General features: G+C 42.9%; 1 protein-coding gene across 2 annotated transcripts; it reads left to right on the top strand.

Annotated features, from left to right (window-relative positions):
• Window positions 1-2,441: 2,441 nt before the first annotated feature.
• Window positions 2,442-16,444, top strand: F3 (coagulation factor III, tissue factor). 2 transcript variants are annotated; one of them, XM_069231479.1, is made up of 6 exons: window positions 2,442-2,805; window positions 5,876-5,990; window positions 11,196-11,380; window positions 12,111-12,298; window positions 12,405-12,564; window positions 13,962-16,444. In XM_069231479.1, the coding sequence occupies exons 1-6, from the start codon at window positions 2,733-2,735 to the stop codon at window positions 14,102-14,104; spliced, it is 864 nt and encodes a 287-aa protein (XP_069087580.1). In that variant the 5' UTR covers window positions 2,442-2,732; the 3' UTR covers window positions 14,105-16,444. The 2 variants fall into 2 exon arrangements, with proteins under 2 accessions (XP_069087580.1, XP_069087579.1); XM_069231478.1 differs by having other exon boundaries at window positions 2,536-2,805; window positions 5,873-5,990.
• The last annotated feature ends 934 nt before the right edge of the window (window positions 16,445-17,378 follow it).

Raw genomic sequence — 17,378 nt, 5'->3', positions numbered from 1 at the left:
GTAATGCCTACAAACATAATATCCGGCCTACAGGCCCTTAAGTCTTCTTGTTTTCCTCCATTAGCAGGATACACTGGAGGTAGGATTTTGACTGTGGTCAACCCCTGCATTTAAGAGATATGTATGCACTGTAACAATGTCAGCTTTATTGATCTGTCTGAGTAGTTACACAAATAACAATTTAAATATAACTTACTATTTTTACTTAGGGCTTCATTACAGGTCTGACGGTCTGAGGACCACCAGATCCACGGTGACGGTCGGACTGCTGCAAGCCAGGCAGTCCGACTGCCACTTTACAACCCTGGTGGGCTACCCACCACTGGGCCACCGTGCACGCCAATAACGTAGTTCCCGATGGGTAGACGGTGATCTCAGTTGTACTCAGCCACGGCGGCGCTGAACTCAGCGCCACCGTGCTGATTACAACTCAGCTTTCCACCATCCTTTCCATGCCTGCCACCCCGCCATGGAAAGGGTGGCAGAAAGCCAGTGCAGGGGGCAACTGGTGGTTATTGCTATATTTGATTGTTAAGCTGTGACTAATGAAGCAGAACCTATGCCCAGACAGTGTTAACATGCGTAAAAAGACAAAAATAATGCATTAATGTGGTCACCAAATGTGCTGCTTTATGCCAATAATTTGCTGTTTCTTACCTCATAATTGAGTCAACCCTGACACATAATTCAGTTTTCCTATGGCGCATAAATTCAGTGGCTCTGATTATATGTTAAGAGTGTGTGGTTTGGTGAAACAAAGTTAGTATTTAAAACATAACACAGTGCTTGGGGTTGTCTGTGATAATAAGACTATTGCACCCCAAAGTAACCCTTTTTAGCAGCCTTATAATAAGAACAGATTGGGGCACACTATGGGGCATATTTATACTCCGTTTGCGCCGGAATTGCGTCGGTTTTTTTTACGCAATTTCGACGCAAAACTAACTCCATATTTATACTTTGGCGTTAGACGTGTCTAGCGCCAAAGTCCATGGAGTTTGCGTTATTTTTTAGCGTGGACACCTACTTTGCGTTAATTATGTGCAAGGTAGGCGTTCCCGTCTAAAAAATTGACTCCGAGGCATGTGCGTCGGATTTATACTCCCGGGCAAAATTCACGCCCGGGAGTGGGCGGGTCAAAAAAAATTACGTACGGCCGCTTTTGCGCCGTTTTTTTGCGCCTGCAAAAGGCAGGCGTTAAGGGACCTGTGGGCTCGGAAGGAGCCCAGAGGTGCCCTCCCATGCCCCCAGGGACACCCCCTGTCACCCTTGCCCACCCCAGGAGGACACCCAAGGATGGAGGGACCCATCCCTGGAAACCTCAGGTAAGTTCAGGTAAGTATATATATTTTTTTTTTTGGGGTGGCATAGGGGGGCCTGATTTGTGCCCCCCTACATGCCACTATGCCAAATGACCATGCCCAGGGGACAGAAGTCCCCTGGGCATGGCCATTGGGCAAGGGGGCATGACTCCTGTCTTTGCTAATCGGGTTGCGGCGCAAAATTTGCCTCAGCCTGACTTGCCCCATTTTTTGGCGCCCAAGCTCCATTTTCCCCTACGCCGGCGCTGCCTGGTGTATGTCGTTTTTTTTTAACGCACACCAGCCGGCGCCGGCGGCTAACGCCGGCTAACGTCGGCTAACGTCATTCAATAAATATGGCGCCCGCATGGCGCTTCAGAATGGCGTTAGCCGGCGCTAATTTTTTTGACGCAAAACTGCGTTAGCGCAGTTTTGCGTCAAAAAGTATAAATATGGGCCTATGGCTCTAAACCCACACCTTGCAGCTCCTTGATGTTGCCTAATAGCATACTGTATTATATTAGGAGGACTGCAGTTTATAAGCTTCAAGTAACAAAAGATGCTCTGTGTCCATAACATTAGGCCACTTACCTATCTACATATATAATAATACAAATGTGTGTTTTACAGGAGAAATTAACCTTATATACTACTTGGCGAGTCAAGCTCTGACTAAACAAAACACAGATGCTCCAGCAAGTGCATTGTATACTATGGGATTTAGATTTCTTTTGAACTCCTCCACCAATAGCTAAATCAGACCCTTAATTCGCGTTTTACAAGCGTGGGGGGGGGGGGGAAGAAAATAAGCAAGAAATAATGAATGCAAAGAAAAAGCTTTTCTTTCGCTGTGGTTAGCACACATTAGCGGTCGGCAGCTTAGTGAAAAAAAGGTTTAAAAGTTCGGGAAGCAACTGAAAAAAGACCGAACTATCTTTCTTTCTTTCAGCGCGCGTGTCACGTTTAGAACGCTGACGATGGATGAGTCGCGTCAAGGGCAGGGGAGCCACAGACAGGTCTGAAATACTTAGCCGACCTTTGGCCTGTGATAGCAAGGGCAGCAGTGCGCCCAAGCGGCCGCCGCCGGTAGTGCTCGCCCGTACTAGGTCTCCAGCAATAGTCACTGCAGCCAGAGACAGGGAAGTCAACCAGTGACTCACTCTTCGGCGGCACCCACTCATGGACTTTCCTCTCACGGGCCATCGATAAATACTCAGCGCATACAAGGAGCGCCAGAGCAACACCGGGCAGCACGGAAAGCACACCAGTTGCCAATGCGGAGTGAGATAAGATAGAGCAGGACAGACAAAGAGCGCCTGAGGCAGACAGCATCTCAGAGACCCCACCTGTCCCAGCCTCCCGCCGAGACACAGAGGACGCATTGTAGCCGGACCTCAAGCATTTTGGAAACAACACCTCCCCGGCACCACCATGCGAGCACCCCGGCCCCTGCTGCTGGCTCTTTGCTCCCTCTGGCACCTCTCTGCCTCAGTCGCCGTCACAGGTGAGAGACCCTGGAAGCCCTGTGTGGATGGGGGCGAATTTGAAAACGGACAGCAAACAGGGGAAAGAGGGGCTATAGAAGGAAGGAAGTTCTTAGTGCATGCTTCACTTACAAACGTGGCTAATAACATTATATACGATGGTGGTAATTTTTTGCACGCACCCGACTGCCTGTCTAACTTGGTCATATTTGCGCGTGCGCTCGCTGTTCTGTATAGTTTTATTAGAATTTACACACACACACTGACACTCACGGGTAATATCTGACAATGGTAATATTGCCACCCATGCCGGTGTAATATCTGCACACATAGACAAGGTAATGGCTGTATACTTTGCAATGTGCAGCCGCTGTATAAGACAAAGGCTACGATTTTCTGTGATGACCACCTTTTTTAGACTGAGAAGTCTTGCAGTATAGAGGGACCCCATCTGCAAGAGTCACCCCACCCCATGCTCGGTTACACCGCATCTAAGGAGCATGCTTCTTCGTCTGTAGGCATTTTTTTCGCCCATCCCACCCCTATTACACTTAGTTGATCTTAGACTAGTTTTTCACGCTTTAAATGGCCCCTTGGATTTCTCTGAGTCCTCTCCGCGTTTTTAACGAAGCACACATTCTCTGCCGTTGTGTTTATAATGTTTGCTTTAAACAGGACACTGCCCTATGACCCCTGTATAATCGCTGCCAGGCCTACGGACGCCCTGCGCCCTCCCCTCCTAGCTCCGACTCCATATCCTGTGTGCCCTGGGCTTCAGGGCCGCACCTCTACCGGGCCCAGATCAATCATTAAAAGGTGTACATTCTGGCCTTCACTTGCCCTTCCCAGTCTCTGGCAGTGTATTACCAGCCAGTAGCAATCTGAAGTTTCAGCGACTGCCTACTCTATGCAATGTGCTCTCACAGTTATTAATGGTGCAGTAACTACAGCGGCACTAGGACCAAGAAGCGTGGGGCTTCCTGCACTCTAATTGTGACTGCATTTTTACCACCCAATGGGGGTAAGAGGGGCAATTTTCCTTGCCTGCCTTAAGGCCCATGACACATTGTTATGCCATTGACTGAAACACTCCATCCTGTTTCAGTGGAAGGCAACGTGTGTATTTTTAAAGAACAACCTGAATTTGAAACCTGTGTACCCGGATGCTCGGGAAAATATTTGTTTTTATCAAAAGTTGTATTTTTTTTCTTTCTACCTCGAGAGTTCATTGTGTTTCAGCAGACATTGCTTTGCAATATCTAACTAAGTCGCTATTTAACTACCCGAAAACAAAGTGCAGAAACTGCTCATTAGCCCGCCGGTCCTTTCCCATGGTGCTCCGGGGTTAAAGTCATTTGGTGGCCGGTTTTTGAAGCTAAACTCCAGGGCTGCGGTTGGCTCCGTTTTTTTTTATTGTAGCACAAACCTGGAACAAGAGCGCTTTACAACAGAACCAGGATACTGTACACACTTATTTCCATTTTAAGCACAAGGCCACCCCTCTGTCCATTCTCCCCCCTGTACTCCAGATTAATTGCAGCCGACAAAGCTGGGGCTTTAGGAGAGAGGGGGAGGGGAAGCGAGGGAGAAGAATGAGAAGAGAGAGACAGCAAATTAATGGATTAGAAGAGAGGAGAGACAGGGATGCGACAAGGGGTTTATTTGAATATTTTTGCCAGGGCCGCTTTTCGTTGTCGTTTCCCATTGTGACCCTGAACCCAGGCACTTCTCAGAGGTGGCATTCTGGCAGACGTATCTTACAGGGTCTCGCCAAAGCCTTTCATATTGCACCCCCATGCAACGGGGTTGGGAGGGGGCTTGGCTTCAAAGGTGGATTCTTTTATGTTACCTGTGATAATGTGTGTACTGCCTGTGTATTTAGTTTGTTCATGCATACTTATGTAATAAATGTGCCCCTTGTCATATCTGCACTGCACACATGTTCAGACCTGCATTACTAGAAGCAGCCTTGAATTCCTAAGATGGCTCCAGAGTGGCTCAAGCGATGCATGTTCCAAATCTCAGTCTTGCAGCCCGATTGAAATAGTAGAATTTGTGCGGTAGTGAAAAGACAAATTGTGCGGCAGGGTTGTGCAAATTATGGTCCAGATTTAATTGTAATCACATTACATGTAGCACCACTTTTCTTGCAGCCCCTTGCGCCCCCCTACCGCCACCATGTGTGCATTGTGCCACTTTGTAAATTTGGCCCTGTGATTTTGCCCTCGTTAGGCCACATTAGCGTAAAAAAAATGACACTAATGTGGCGCAAAGAGGCACTAGAGGCTCTTAAATATGCACCTTTGTTTCTAAAATAAACAGACGTTATCCAACATTGGGCATGTGTTATAGCATTATTATGTCACTGTTTTGGCTCGTGAACTAAATGGTTTACACTAATTAATCAAGCTAAATTGGCACACCTTTTAATGGCAATTTATTGCAGTGCTGCGAGGCGAATCTTTAACTATTGCAAAGTACATGGTGTGGCTTTGCACTTGAACTGCAAACACTTTTTTTGTTAAAATCTGAACATTATGTTTACATTTTGCATTTTGTGGTTTTCGTGTTCAGTTCATACATACACCCAAAAGACAGCAGCTGTATTTCTCAAGGGCCCTCTGAGAACATTATTTCAGTATTTTATTTGGAGCCAACATGCTCGCTTTTGCCACCCTTGAGACAGTATGGTATAATAGTGCCCTGAAACCTTTAGGTATGAAAGCAATCTATCAGCAGCCTTGCTAGAAAATGCTGGTATAAGGTGTGTTTGTGTGACCAGGGTAGCTGCTTGGTTCCTTGGCACTCTTATTCTGACAGCTAACCAGGGCCACTTTTGGGATAAGGCAAGAACTCTCCCATCTCCACAAGTCCCCTAACCAAGAAATGGGGGATTACATTGTCCTTAAAGTTGCCTAAAGGTGCAAAAATAATGTATTTGCCCCAAGGGCTTGGGTATATTGTTGTAGAAGAGCATGTTTGTGATCTTATTCTGTGAATGTGTTGATTTTTAAACACATGCTTATATTATATTCTGTAAATTTAAAACGCTTGCAGAACAATGTTTGACTTTTCTGTCCTTTTCAGCAGATGCTCAGGCCTTTCCCACTGCTGTGAACATCACCTGGTCATCTTTGAACTTCAAGACAATACTGGAGTGGCAGCCAAAACCGACCAACTTTGTGTACACTGTGGAGATCTCAGGGTAAGGATGCATTTGTGTGCCTTGTGCACAATCTGTCACTCGTGGCTCATTACAGTGGCTGCCAGGCATACAAAAAAAAGAGATTTTAGGGTCCTACCTGATGAAAGAACTACTGAGACTGGGGAAGCTAACATATAGTGCAAACCTGTTCTTCTTTTTATCGGCCTACAAATGTAATCATTATCTGAAGGATGCAGAATTCTTTCTTGGATACCTGCTCAGGACCATAACCTTTTAATCAAATAGCTCATTTTGGACAATCCAGTGAAGTAACCAGCTAAGTGGACTATGATCATAAGAAATACAACAAAGAGAGCCATGGAGCAAAGCTGCCAGCTTACTGAAAACCATCAAATGACCTCTCTTCAGCCAACACACTGCTAAGTGCTAGATCCCATAACACAATAACCACTCCTCAGCGGTCGTCACGCACAACATGGAAACACTTCCCACATAGGATCAAAAACAACACCCCTCCAACCACACTCAGTACTCTTCGTAGTTTGCTGTCCATATAGGCAAGCACTTCAGTGCCCCACATAGGGGCAGTAAGCACTATATAAGTGTTGCAATACAATAGCTTTTTCAAGCAAGTTAAGGCAATATCTTTAGGAAAAAGCCAAAGCATGTTATAGGACAAACCACCTTCTTAGCGGAAAAGTCATGGCAGCAACTTTCTTCACAATAAGCCCCATGCATGGTATACAGGCACACTTGTCTGACTAAAGCATGTATGGAGAAGTACAGAGATAAAATACAGAGTCTATAATGCCTGCTTATGTATTTATTGTTACTCTGTGATGGGGAACAAAGAAACTTAGGGCCAGATTTTGAGTTTGGCGGACGAAAAAGGCACTGCATGGGTGGATTTGTATGTAGGTGGCGTAGACTAACCTAAGAAAGAAAAGAGCCCTTTATAGAAAAAACATGCTTTTTTGGGCAGACTAGCACTTCCTTTAAAAATGTAGCTTGAAGACCCCCCACCCTTAGGGAAACGCACACTCTACTCCCCTTTGATGAAGCTAGTTGGAACATCAGTGGGGACTTGTATTCTTCCGTACGTCATGAAAAGGCAGGAAAGTGTACATGGGTGGAATTTAGACTGCTGTTTCAACAGAAAACATTAGGTATGGTTTACAGAACTTTTTTTAATTGGTTCCTCTGAGATATTTTTCAAGCAGCCCCCAAAAACTGTTCTTGCATTCAGTAGTTTTGTTTTATCAACAGTTCACTCGGAGGCAGCCAGTGCTCTCAGAAGATCATATCTGAGAATTGTTGAAATGCAGGAGAATGAGTTGCAGGTGCTGCTGCTCTTCATAGCTTCTAAGGTTTCACTTTGCTTATGTGTTACATATACATACTTCCAGGGCATTTATGAATGACATTTGAGTGCCGTGATCCTTGATAACAAGTAAAAGACAACTCTCAATAACTTTTTTTCTTGCAAGTTTCGGTTTTTCATAACTTCTTTTTGTAACCAGCCTTTCTTCTAACCCAAGACCGCGGTGTAATCTGAGAACGATTTTGACAATAGCTTTCACCAATATTCTGTTCCTCAGTTCAGATCCAAAACATGCTAACATTCCTGAAGGTTAAAGAAGTGGCCAAAAATTATTTGTCCAATGGGTGAAGAATATACATCCAAACAGATGCGCAGTGCTGCTCTTTGGGACTTGTTTATTTTTTAGAGACTTCTCCATTATTGCGGTCCCAGGATGGCAGCTGTTCCAGGGGCTGCAGGGCTCACTTTTGCTGCTGACGACAGAGAGAGAGCGCGAGGTTTAACTTCTAGCCATTTAGCAAATCCGGCAGCCTGCAAGGGGTATGTGCACGGGGCCTCCCGGCTTCTTAGGTGTGAATACATCATAGGGGGGCAGCGGCGTCAGTGACGATGTTGTCTGGAGTTTTTTTGTCTAGAGAGGAAGGAGGCCAGAAGCCATGGAAAGTCACGTGAAAGAGATGCTGTCGCCTGACTCTGTGATGGCGGCATGAACGGCCTCAGGTGCTTCCCAGCAGAAAACACAAGCAGCCGTTTAGCTGGGCCGGGTGCGCGCGTAGGGTTCACGTGGCCGGAGAGGTCAGGCCTGATCTCAGCATTCTTTTGTTTTTTTTAAGGACACCCGCACACGTGGCTGGCTGGTCCAAGCAAAGCTTAAAGTATAAATCAGTTCAAGTTTAGTTTTGTAAGTGAGACCACAGCAAGAAGTGAGTCCCAGGCCTGGATGGCAACGTAGAGTCGCCTGGCAGCACCAGTAGCAGCCGATCATGCTAGATTTTTTTGGTTAGTTAAGTGCAGCGCCTTATGTCCGAAAAGCTCCAATTATGCGTGACTATGCATGTTAGTGCGGGTGAGTGGGACGTACCTTTGTGTGTAACACTTCACTAGCCTGGCCCTTTTATAGAGAAGGGTGTGTGGGGCCTCCAGGAAGTCGCCTCTCCCCAAATCCCGGCGAGGCTGTTTCACAAGAGCAGTCCCCGCACAGACCTGCAAGAACAGCTCACCCCAAGCACCGGTTAAACCAGTTGCCTGCAGGCGGAGCAGCCCATTAGCTGCATGTGCTCTGGTATAAAAGCATAAAGGAGTCCGACTGTTAAAATGGAGTACTTTTCGCTGCATAATCAAACAATGTGGTCTCGGGACAGATGCGTAATGTAGGGATAGTAGCGACTTCTACCCCTGAGTACCCGCCCGCAACTCCCCGATTTACCAACTGTTTTTTTTTCTTTGATAGGAAAGCACGTCTTCAGTTTTTACTAGAGGTATTATCAAGCTTGACGGGTGATAAAGTTGTTAAAATCCGCCACCGGTTGTCTATAACTGTACAATGCTACGTCATCGAAGATTACAAGTGCTGTGACGTGACGTCCGTTCATATCACTGGGGCCACTTGACACTGTCAGGCCACCCTCCTATGATTTTGGTGGAAGGACGCCAAGCTTATCCCACGGACACTTGGGAATTGCGCCCCCAGGATGCCATGCATTTTTGTTGTTGTTTTCATGGAATATATTACTCCCGGTTTAATCATTCCAAGTGCACGCTTCTAAATAAGCATGGCTGATCAGAGGCCTAGGCCTCAGAGACTTTTGCACCAGTTTTTATTAATTATTCATTCAAAAACATACTTTTAATTCCTTGAGGATGTCAGCAGTTTAGTAATTGTGTTGTGTTATTGCGCAAATGAACACAAACACAAGGGAAAGATGTTAAATTAACATTTCTACTTACAGCGGCGCATGAGTGTCCTTGACAGATAAGGGGACAGAGAGAAAACATTATTTGCACAGAATCTCATAATTCGTCTAGTGGCGGAAGCCTGTGCTAGACTTGGACCCCAGTCAAGATGGGGTCAGTAATCTAATTTTTGGCCCCAACCCCCGTTAGCTCTAAAAACAAGATTACATTGAGGCTCGAGGCTTTCTATATGTACTAGTTTTAAGAGATAAAAACAATCGAAAACACTCTTGATTCTCAGCATTTGTTTTTAAATACTTAAAAAAGGGACATTGGGTGTTCTATTGAGGGACTCAACGCTATTAGTTATGCTTGTCAGGGCAGATTGACAAACTTTCGAAGTTAAGAAATGAGGCATGTTTTTCTACTGAAGCTTATAGAACTGCAAGTGCACGTGTCTCTACTGTAGTATTCATATTTTCATATTAATGTATCTCTTCATTAAACACATGGCCACTTACATCATTAAAAACCCACAAGCATCCAAGTATGACTGCAAATGTATCAGTTAAATAAATGTGCAAATAAACTGGTATAACTGTATTTTTCCCTTGACAGAGAATAAGCATGGCTAAATACTGTCAAAATGAGAAATATATACATATCGATAAATACAGAGCGAAAAGTGCAAATTTTAAATACAATAAAAGCGGGAGCCCTATAACTACAATCTGTGCAGAAATGGCTTATGTTTGCTGTTCTGTTTCATCTGCAAATGGCCAGAGCAAATAAGGCACATGACCTGTGTGGGTGCCTTGGAATGGGAATAACATGTGCTATCAGCATGTTATTCCTCATTCCTAAAGTGTCGCAATTATAATCTGGAAGTGATTTGCAAAGTCCACCCAATCATAAATTAGTAGTTATACAATTTGCACCCTCTTTTTGTGGCCCAATTATAGTCGAGCCTTAAGTGCCTCCTTGCTTCACAGCCGACAATGTAAATAACACAAGTCATTTGTATTGTGTTGGCTTTGCTTATCTGGTGATTACCACCCTGACGTTGAAGGATTTGTAATTTTATTTATTTCAATTATTGTTCGTTGACCGTATAAGTGAAGAACAACAACAAAAGAAAAACTATAAACGTTTTAAATAAAAATCACTTCCAATTTTCAAAGGAGTACAAGAACATTTATGGTGCAACATGAATGGGTATTGTTTACAGAGTATGTGAACATACAGGTCATTCTGTTTTATAAATGTGTACTTTTAACACAAACGTTCCAGAGATGTCATACCTTACCACTCATAGCTTGGTTACAGCCCCAGCACTCTGTCACAAGACTGCACTAGTATAAAAAGAGGGCTAATCAGTTTACACCGTTTGTGCTGTTTGTGCAGTAAGGTATGCTTAAAACTTATTTTGCCCCAGACCAGGAACATTTTTGCATATGTATTATTTACGGATCACCATAACTAAAAGGGATTGTAGCATAGAGCTCTTGCTTCACGAATAATCCTTGTAAAAAAAAAAGAGTAAACTGATTTTGCACGATTTTATCTCTTTATGTAATGAGAAGTTGAACAAACTGATTTTGACTAAAAAATAGCCCCATTTTTCTGATCGAACAAACAGAAACATTTGTTTTCTGCACTTAATGTGTAAAATACAGTACAAAAATACTGTGCATGTGACTAATGTGAAATCAGCTTGTGCTGTGTTCTTCCTGTTGTGGATGCGGTTTTCCTAATTCACTGCAACAGCAAAAATGGGAAAAAAATGATTCGCCTTGTGTTTTTTGCACCAATGAAAAGATTTTGCAATTTGGCCCGTTTAGAAGTTGATTTGGCAGGCAAGTGCACAGTTTCCCCATGCACAGGGTGTGTGATGCCAGGAAGACTGTGTAGTTTATGAACTTTGATTCAGTTTTCTTTGGTACTGTTCGATCGTAGATGAACATAGTTGTTGCAGATGAATGTCTAATCGTGACCTTAGCCCATTGTTTTCATTGTTTTTTTTTTTTTAGACAAAAATCTGACTGGAAAAAGAAGTGCATTTACACGGAGAACACTGAGTGTGATGTGACAGACCAACTGCTGGACGTAAATGACACATATCGGGCCCGCGTTATTTCTTCACTTCCTGGAAATGAAGAGGTCCCAGAAGAGCCTCTCTACACTCTCTCGCCATCATTTACACCTTCCAAGCAGAGTAATTACTATTACTTTCACAGTGTATTTATGTGGTTGTAAAGTCATTTGTGTCCCTCTGTCCTAGATTTGTTTAGTGATTATCAATCTCTCAGTGGTGCTGGGGTTCATGCAGTGTGGGAGTGAGATTCTTCCTGTAGGTTGAAGGGTTCCTTTCTCTTCCCGTTGAGGTGCTTATGAAGGAATTGAACTTCTGATTTCTTTTTTTGGAATGAGAGAGCTCTTATGATTTTGTTTTTTACATTGCTTAATTTGTGCCGTTGTTTGCCAGTACTCAGCACATATTTGTTAACACCTGCACATACTTACCATAGTCCACCACATGGTGGAACTGTCCATTCTAGATCATGTTGTTTATTCTTTGTCAATACCGGGGAGATAAGGGTCCTAAGTGAAAGACTGCACTTGTTTGACTGTGAGACACAGGTTGAGTTACCTTTTCGAATACTTGTTCTGCCAAAGATTCTGTTAAATAAAAAGAATGCTGAAGCCAACATTCAACTCAAACAATGTCGTTATTTTGCTAATTGCTGATTATACAAATCCCCCCTATCCCATCATTTGTGACACTAGAACAGTCAGTTTTCATCCACACATTCTTTGCATCTATGAAAAAATATATTTTTGGTTTAGCATTTGTTTTTTGTTCAGATACATATCATGCTTTGGCACATGCTGGGTTTATTACAGGACCTTCACTAATTCTAACCTTTGATTTATTTCTGCTTCAGCAAAAATTGGACAACCAGGGATTAAAAGTTATGTGCTCAATGATGAGAAAACCAAGCTCAAGGTGGAGATTGAAGAACCAATGTCTCCTTACCGATCGCTGAGTGGGGGCTTTCGAAGTGTCCGGGACGTTTTACAAACTGAGTTGCGGTACACCCTCTACTACTGGAGAGCTTCGAGTACAGGCAAGGTAAGGCGTTGCTCTTGCAGATATCCTTGTCGAGTCTGAACATGAGCAAGTTACTTCAAGGCAACTAAGCATGGACACACCTCTAAAAAGAATGTCCTCTTTACAGAAACAGGCCACAACAACCACCAGCGAAATCGAGATCAGTGTGGACAAAGGAGAGAGCTACTGCTTCTTCGTCCAGGCGACTGTCCCCTCCCGCAGAGAAAACCGCGAGAGTCCAGAAAGCCCAACTCAGTGCACCAGTCAACAAGGAAGCGTTCTAGATGGTATGTGCGAAAATATTAACATGTAACCCGGAGGGGTATGATTAGCAGTGACAATCTACTTAGGTACATATGTTTCAGATAAAAAAAGTGTATTCTGTTCGTGCATGGTCTGGATATCATTAAAGTGGAGGCCTATTCCTATTTTGTAAGATGATTGACTGATATACTTTAAAATGTTCATTTTTATTTGGCGGTGGGTGGTATTTTGACATATATATTTAGGTGGTGTTCTTGGTGGATTGTATTGACGTAAAGGCATGTAGTTCTGTATCTTCAGTGGTATTTAGAACAAAAGGAAGGTCATATTGTGTGACGCGCGCTATGAATGATGTGCTCTTTTTGGAAGAAAGAGTGCCTCAGTGCACTTGGGTTACTAGCTAGCTTAGTGAAAATAACTGCTAGATTGAGGCTTCTTCTAGCTAAAGACAAATTAGAAGAACCACTAACAACTTTGGCTCTCGTAGAATTAAGTGTGGCTCATTGAAATAATGGGCCATTCCTGACTGCCAATAACTCCCGCCAACAAGGTGAAGAAAGTTTAGGATTCATTAGGTGTTCGCAAGTATACAATAGCCTAACTACATAAATTGCTGTTGCAGAAGGATCACTCTCAACACCGTATAGATACCCTGCCTCCTTCTGCATCCCAGTCAGTGCTAAATAGTGTTAGGCCTCAAGAGATAAGATTGCAGCATTTGTTGGTTGTTTCACTTTAAGAAGTTTAGACCCTACACTGAAGCACAGCAAAGAGCCTAGCAGTTCTGCTAAACCCAGCTGTACTGCAGGTGCAAGCAAGGAAAACGGCTTGAGGAGACATAACAATTTTGACACAAATCTCAGAACCTATCGTTATTACATCTCTGTCTTAAAGTGATTACCAGTGCACCGTGTGCAGTCTACAGCTCATCGCGCTAACTCGCAAAGTAATCAACAACGTACTTGTCCACAAAAAGAGTAGATTTCTTGAAAGTAAAAATGAAATAATGTATGTAAAAAAGCATCAATATGGGAACGAACAGACATTTGCCTTCTCTCACTGATGTCCCTTGATGGAGCGCTAATAGAGAGGACAACGAAACGTTAAAGTGCACTTTCTGCAGGGAGCGGTTCCACATTTGCCACTCCTTTTTCCACAGGAACAAACATGCTTTCTGAGAGCTGAAGGAGATTTCCTGATAAAATTTACGTTTACACAACTAAGCACGTCACAGACCACTCCTGGAGTGAAACAATGTAGTTAGACTCTTAAGCAATCTCTTAAGTTAGTTACTCAGTGTTGCAAAAAGGCGTGCCACCTCAGCATTAGGGCCTCTATATCCTCCGAATGCGACTAAAGAGAAGGCAGAACGTATGCTTTTCATGCTCTAACCAGTCCTATTTTTATTTCTCTCTTTCAGAGTACGTTGTGCTCATCGCTGTGGTTTCCGCCGTGGTCCTAATTATCATCATCGCCGTTGTCCTTTCCGTTACGCTGTACAAGTGCAAGAAGTCTAAACAAGAAGCGGCCAAAAAGGAGCACATGCCCCTGAACGAAGCTTGAGGACAATTGTACGTTGTTGCTGCTGCCGTAACTTCCTGCGGCCTCTACCGTGACTCGCAGCACTTAGTGTAGGTACTTGTGGAACAAGAACGATGCCGTTTTCTTCTCGTGAATGTCACCTGGAGTTAGCAGCCTTTGCCTGAAAGCGAGGGCCCCCGAAAGCGAGCCCACCCCCTCTGTTTCTGTGAAACAATGTCTCTGGTAGGAAAACACTGCGTGCTTTTCTCGACAGCACGGGTCGATGGTTGGAGGCCTGTGGTCGCCACATCGAGATAGCTTTTCAAAACACTAAAAACGATTTCTGTGTCTGACCAAAATATTATAATATTTGATTCGTGTTAAACCAACGTTTTTGTATAGTTTCGTGGCGGGTTCCTATGGTACAAATGCTCTTTTTCCGCCGTTCTTACGTTTTGATTAGGAAGGGGTTACAATCTGGAACATTCCAGGCTACCTCAGCTTGTGGCAACCTGAAAATTTATTGCGTTCAGTGGGGATTTGGGGTGTCACTGGCAAGACAAAACTGGCGAGTCACCCCAGCTGCCGAATGTCAATGCTTTAGATAGGTGCCAATGTGGCCAATACACTACTCCATGTGAAATTGGGGCATTATAGATCCATGATTTACCTTAAGACGGAAACAGAGTACTAGGAAAACGTAATTAGACGCTACACATTTAAGGACAATCTTGCTACACTTGACAGAGATCGATGGTTTATTTTTTATATTGGGTGTGCTTCTACAAATGAACTTTCATGGAGGGTAAAATGTTTGCAGTGCAAGTTTCCTAACTATCATCAGATGTCTATGCTAATAGTTTAGCTAAAGCAGCTTCCCAGCCAGACCCAGGATGCAGTATTAGGAATAGCACAAAAATAGCCATAAATTACCCTACCCTCTCTCCTATCCTTACACAAATTCAATGTATCAGTTCAACGAGCGTAAAGCTGCTAAACGATTCCTGAAACCTCCACCCAATGCTATTTCAATTCAACTGGTCAGTGAACATGCCACTCGTGTAGAGTCAATACTGCATGTTGATAGTAGTCCCGTTGCGGCTGGGAGGAGGATGGTGGATGGAATAGTTTTCTTTTGGTATTTGCCATTCTGTCTGCTTATGTTGCTCCCTGCCCTTAGGAATGTGGTGTATGTTTATAGCAAGGTGAGGCCCACCCTCACTCTCTATGAAAAACAGTACTGCACCAGAATATTGTAACCAAAATATTGTCTAATAGAAATATTGTGTACTAAAATATCGCTACCAAAGTATTGCCCCTGTAGGGTTAATGATTGACAATCTGCATACAAAGGGACAATGTTTTGTTATTTTTTGTGAAATATAAGTAGGAGATAATATTTATTTCAGAAGATATTTTTGTTAACGATATTGCAACATATTACAATTATAAACATATAGCCACACTCGGTTGCATGGTAGAAAGTCCTTCTGACCAGTTACAATTGTCTTTTTCTTGATGTAGTTGTCACATAGATTTTTGTAAATCTACCCAACTGCTGTGGAGGCTACTCATGTTGCAACTTGGTACTGGATATTTATGTCTAACGGTTTTAGCTGGATTCAGATGTTAACTTCATTGAACCAGAGGCCTTTTCCTGCTTTTTTGCACCACCTGATATACATATTCTAATACATGCCACTACTGGATCTACTATTTGTAGCTGGTTAAGTGGAAATTCACCAGGAAATGTATGCTTCACAGAACTACGCAACAGTTTTAGAATATTCAAATATAACACTGAAAGCGGTTTTGCCAACATTCATCAGCTGTTGCCAATCGTTATTGGCTGTTGCCATCATTCATAGGTTGTTGCCAGAATTATTGGTTCATTCCAGACTTCCTTGGCTAGCATGCTTACTTACTCATTGAAATCCATTTGAACGAAAGTGTGTACAACCCTATTTTTTTCTATAGAATCATTAGTTGGAGGTAAACACTATTTCTGCTCGAATCTGTAATGCACTGGTTTTTTAACAAAAACATATACAAATAAGAAATGTTTACATTGGACTCTGTATGCATATATGTTCAAGATTGCACCATAACTGGTGCACTAGTTGCGCGCTATTAAAGAACACCACTTCCTCCTTTTAATTCTAATGGCCACTTGCGAGCAAACATTTTGCTTTCCATCTAATCAACTTCTTTGGAACTTGGGGTACTTCAAGCTAGGACAATCAGTATTTATATATGTATAGACATGATTTTATAAATTGGAATAATGTTTTATTTCTAATATTTTATATATTTGTATATTTTGCATTAAGTTATTTTTTCAAATGTGTCATTATAAAAAATAAACAGTGAGTGGAAACAGAAGTACTTTTCTCTCAGTTCATGTAAACCGCACAAGTTGCAAAATCGGGTTGTGAGAAAAAGGAAAATTGATATCTTCTCCCTGTCTTGGAGATGAGGTTTTATTAGCTATTCCTATAAAATAAATAGACTTGTTTATATTCTGTAAACGAATTACTCTTATTTATTGCTGTGTCTAGGCACAATACTCTGGTCTCACTCACAATATCGTCTCACAAATTGTGAGGCACAAACCAACAATGATTGAACCCTTCTTTAGTTCGAGAGTACATTCCCATATCAAGGAAGGATTTTATGAAAACCCGTTTGGGTGAAGCAATTTTAATGGGCCTGTATATTATCTAATAAGCAAAGGATGCGATTTAGCATGTTGTAGTATTATATAATCTGTTCTCATATAGTTTGTATCCTCTCTTGTGTGTTCTGAAATTACATGTTGTTTGCTTTGTTGTGCAATGTTTCACTGTCGAGCAGTTACCAACACTTGGATGCAGATTTACTAAACTTTGCACCGGTTTGAATCACAATAGTCACACGAACTGGTGCAAAGTGTAAAAGTGGACAAAACGTATTTCCCGCTAGAAAGTAGCCCTGAATTAACAGAAAGTACTACTATTCACTGCTTTGTGCTGCTTTGCCACAAGGAGGCATACCATGGGTGGTAAATGGGCGTTCCAATGCAACCACTCATGGTTTTGGATGCAAAGCCCTAGCTACTAAAAAGGATAGACAGCGCTTTGCACCAAAAAAAAAATCACATCTGATGTAGACTTTAAAAAGAATAAGGGCCTTATTACAAGTTTGGAGGAGGTGTTAATCCGTCCCAAAATTGATGGTAAAGTGATGGATATACCACCAGCCGTATTACGAGTCCATTATATCCTATGGAACTCGTAATACGGCTGATGGTATATCCGTCACTTTACCGTCACTTTTG

This window comes from Pleurodeles waltl, chromosome 4_2 (assembly GCF_031143425.1).
Source record: "Pleurodeles waltl isolate 20211129_DDA chromosome 4_2, aPleWal1.hap1.20221129, whole genome shotgun sequence".
In the NCBI taxonomy this organism is placed as follows: domain Eukaryota; kingdom Metazoa; phylum Chordata; class Amphibia; order Caudata; family Salamandridae; genus Pleurodeles; species Pleurodeles waltl.
Note: the sequence above shows the minus strand (reverse complement) of the source record. Positions and strands in the feature narration are given on the sequence as shown.

What these genes read in the sequence shown, in the direction of transcription:
- F3 (XM_069231478.1), top strand. Translation starts at nt 2,733, where the DNA reads ATGCGAGCACCCCGGCCCCTGCTGCTGGCTCTTTGCTCCCTCTGGCAC. An exon ending in ATTTACACCTTCCAAGCAGA is followed by an intron (nt 11,381 to 12,110) that starts GTAATTACTATT and finishes TTTCTGCTTCAG; the next exon opens with CAAAAATTGGACAACCAGGG. An exon ending in ACAAGGAAGCGTTCTAGATG is followed by an intron (nt 12,565 to 13,961) that starts GTATGTGCGAAA and finishes TCTCTCTTTCAG; the next exon opens with AGTACGTTGTGCTCATCGCT.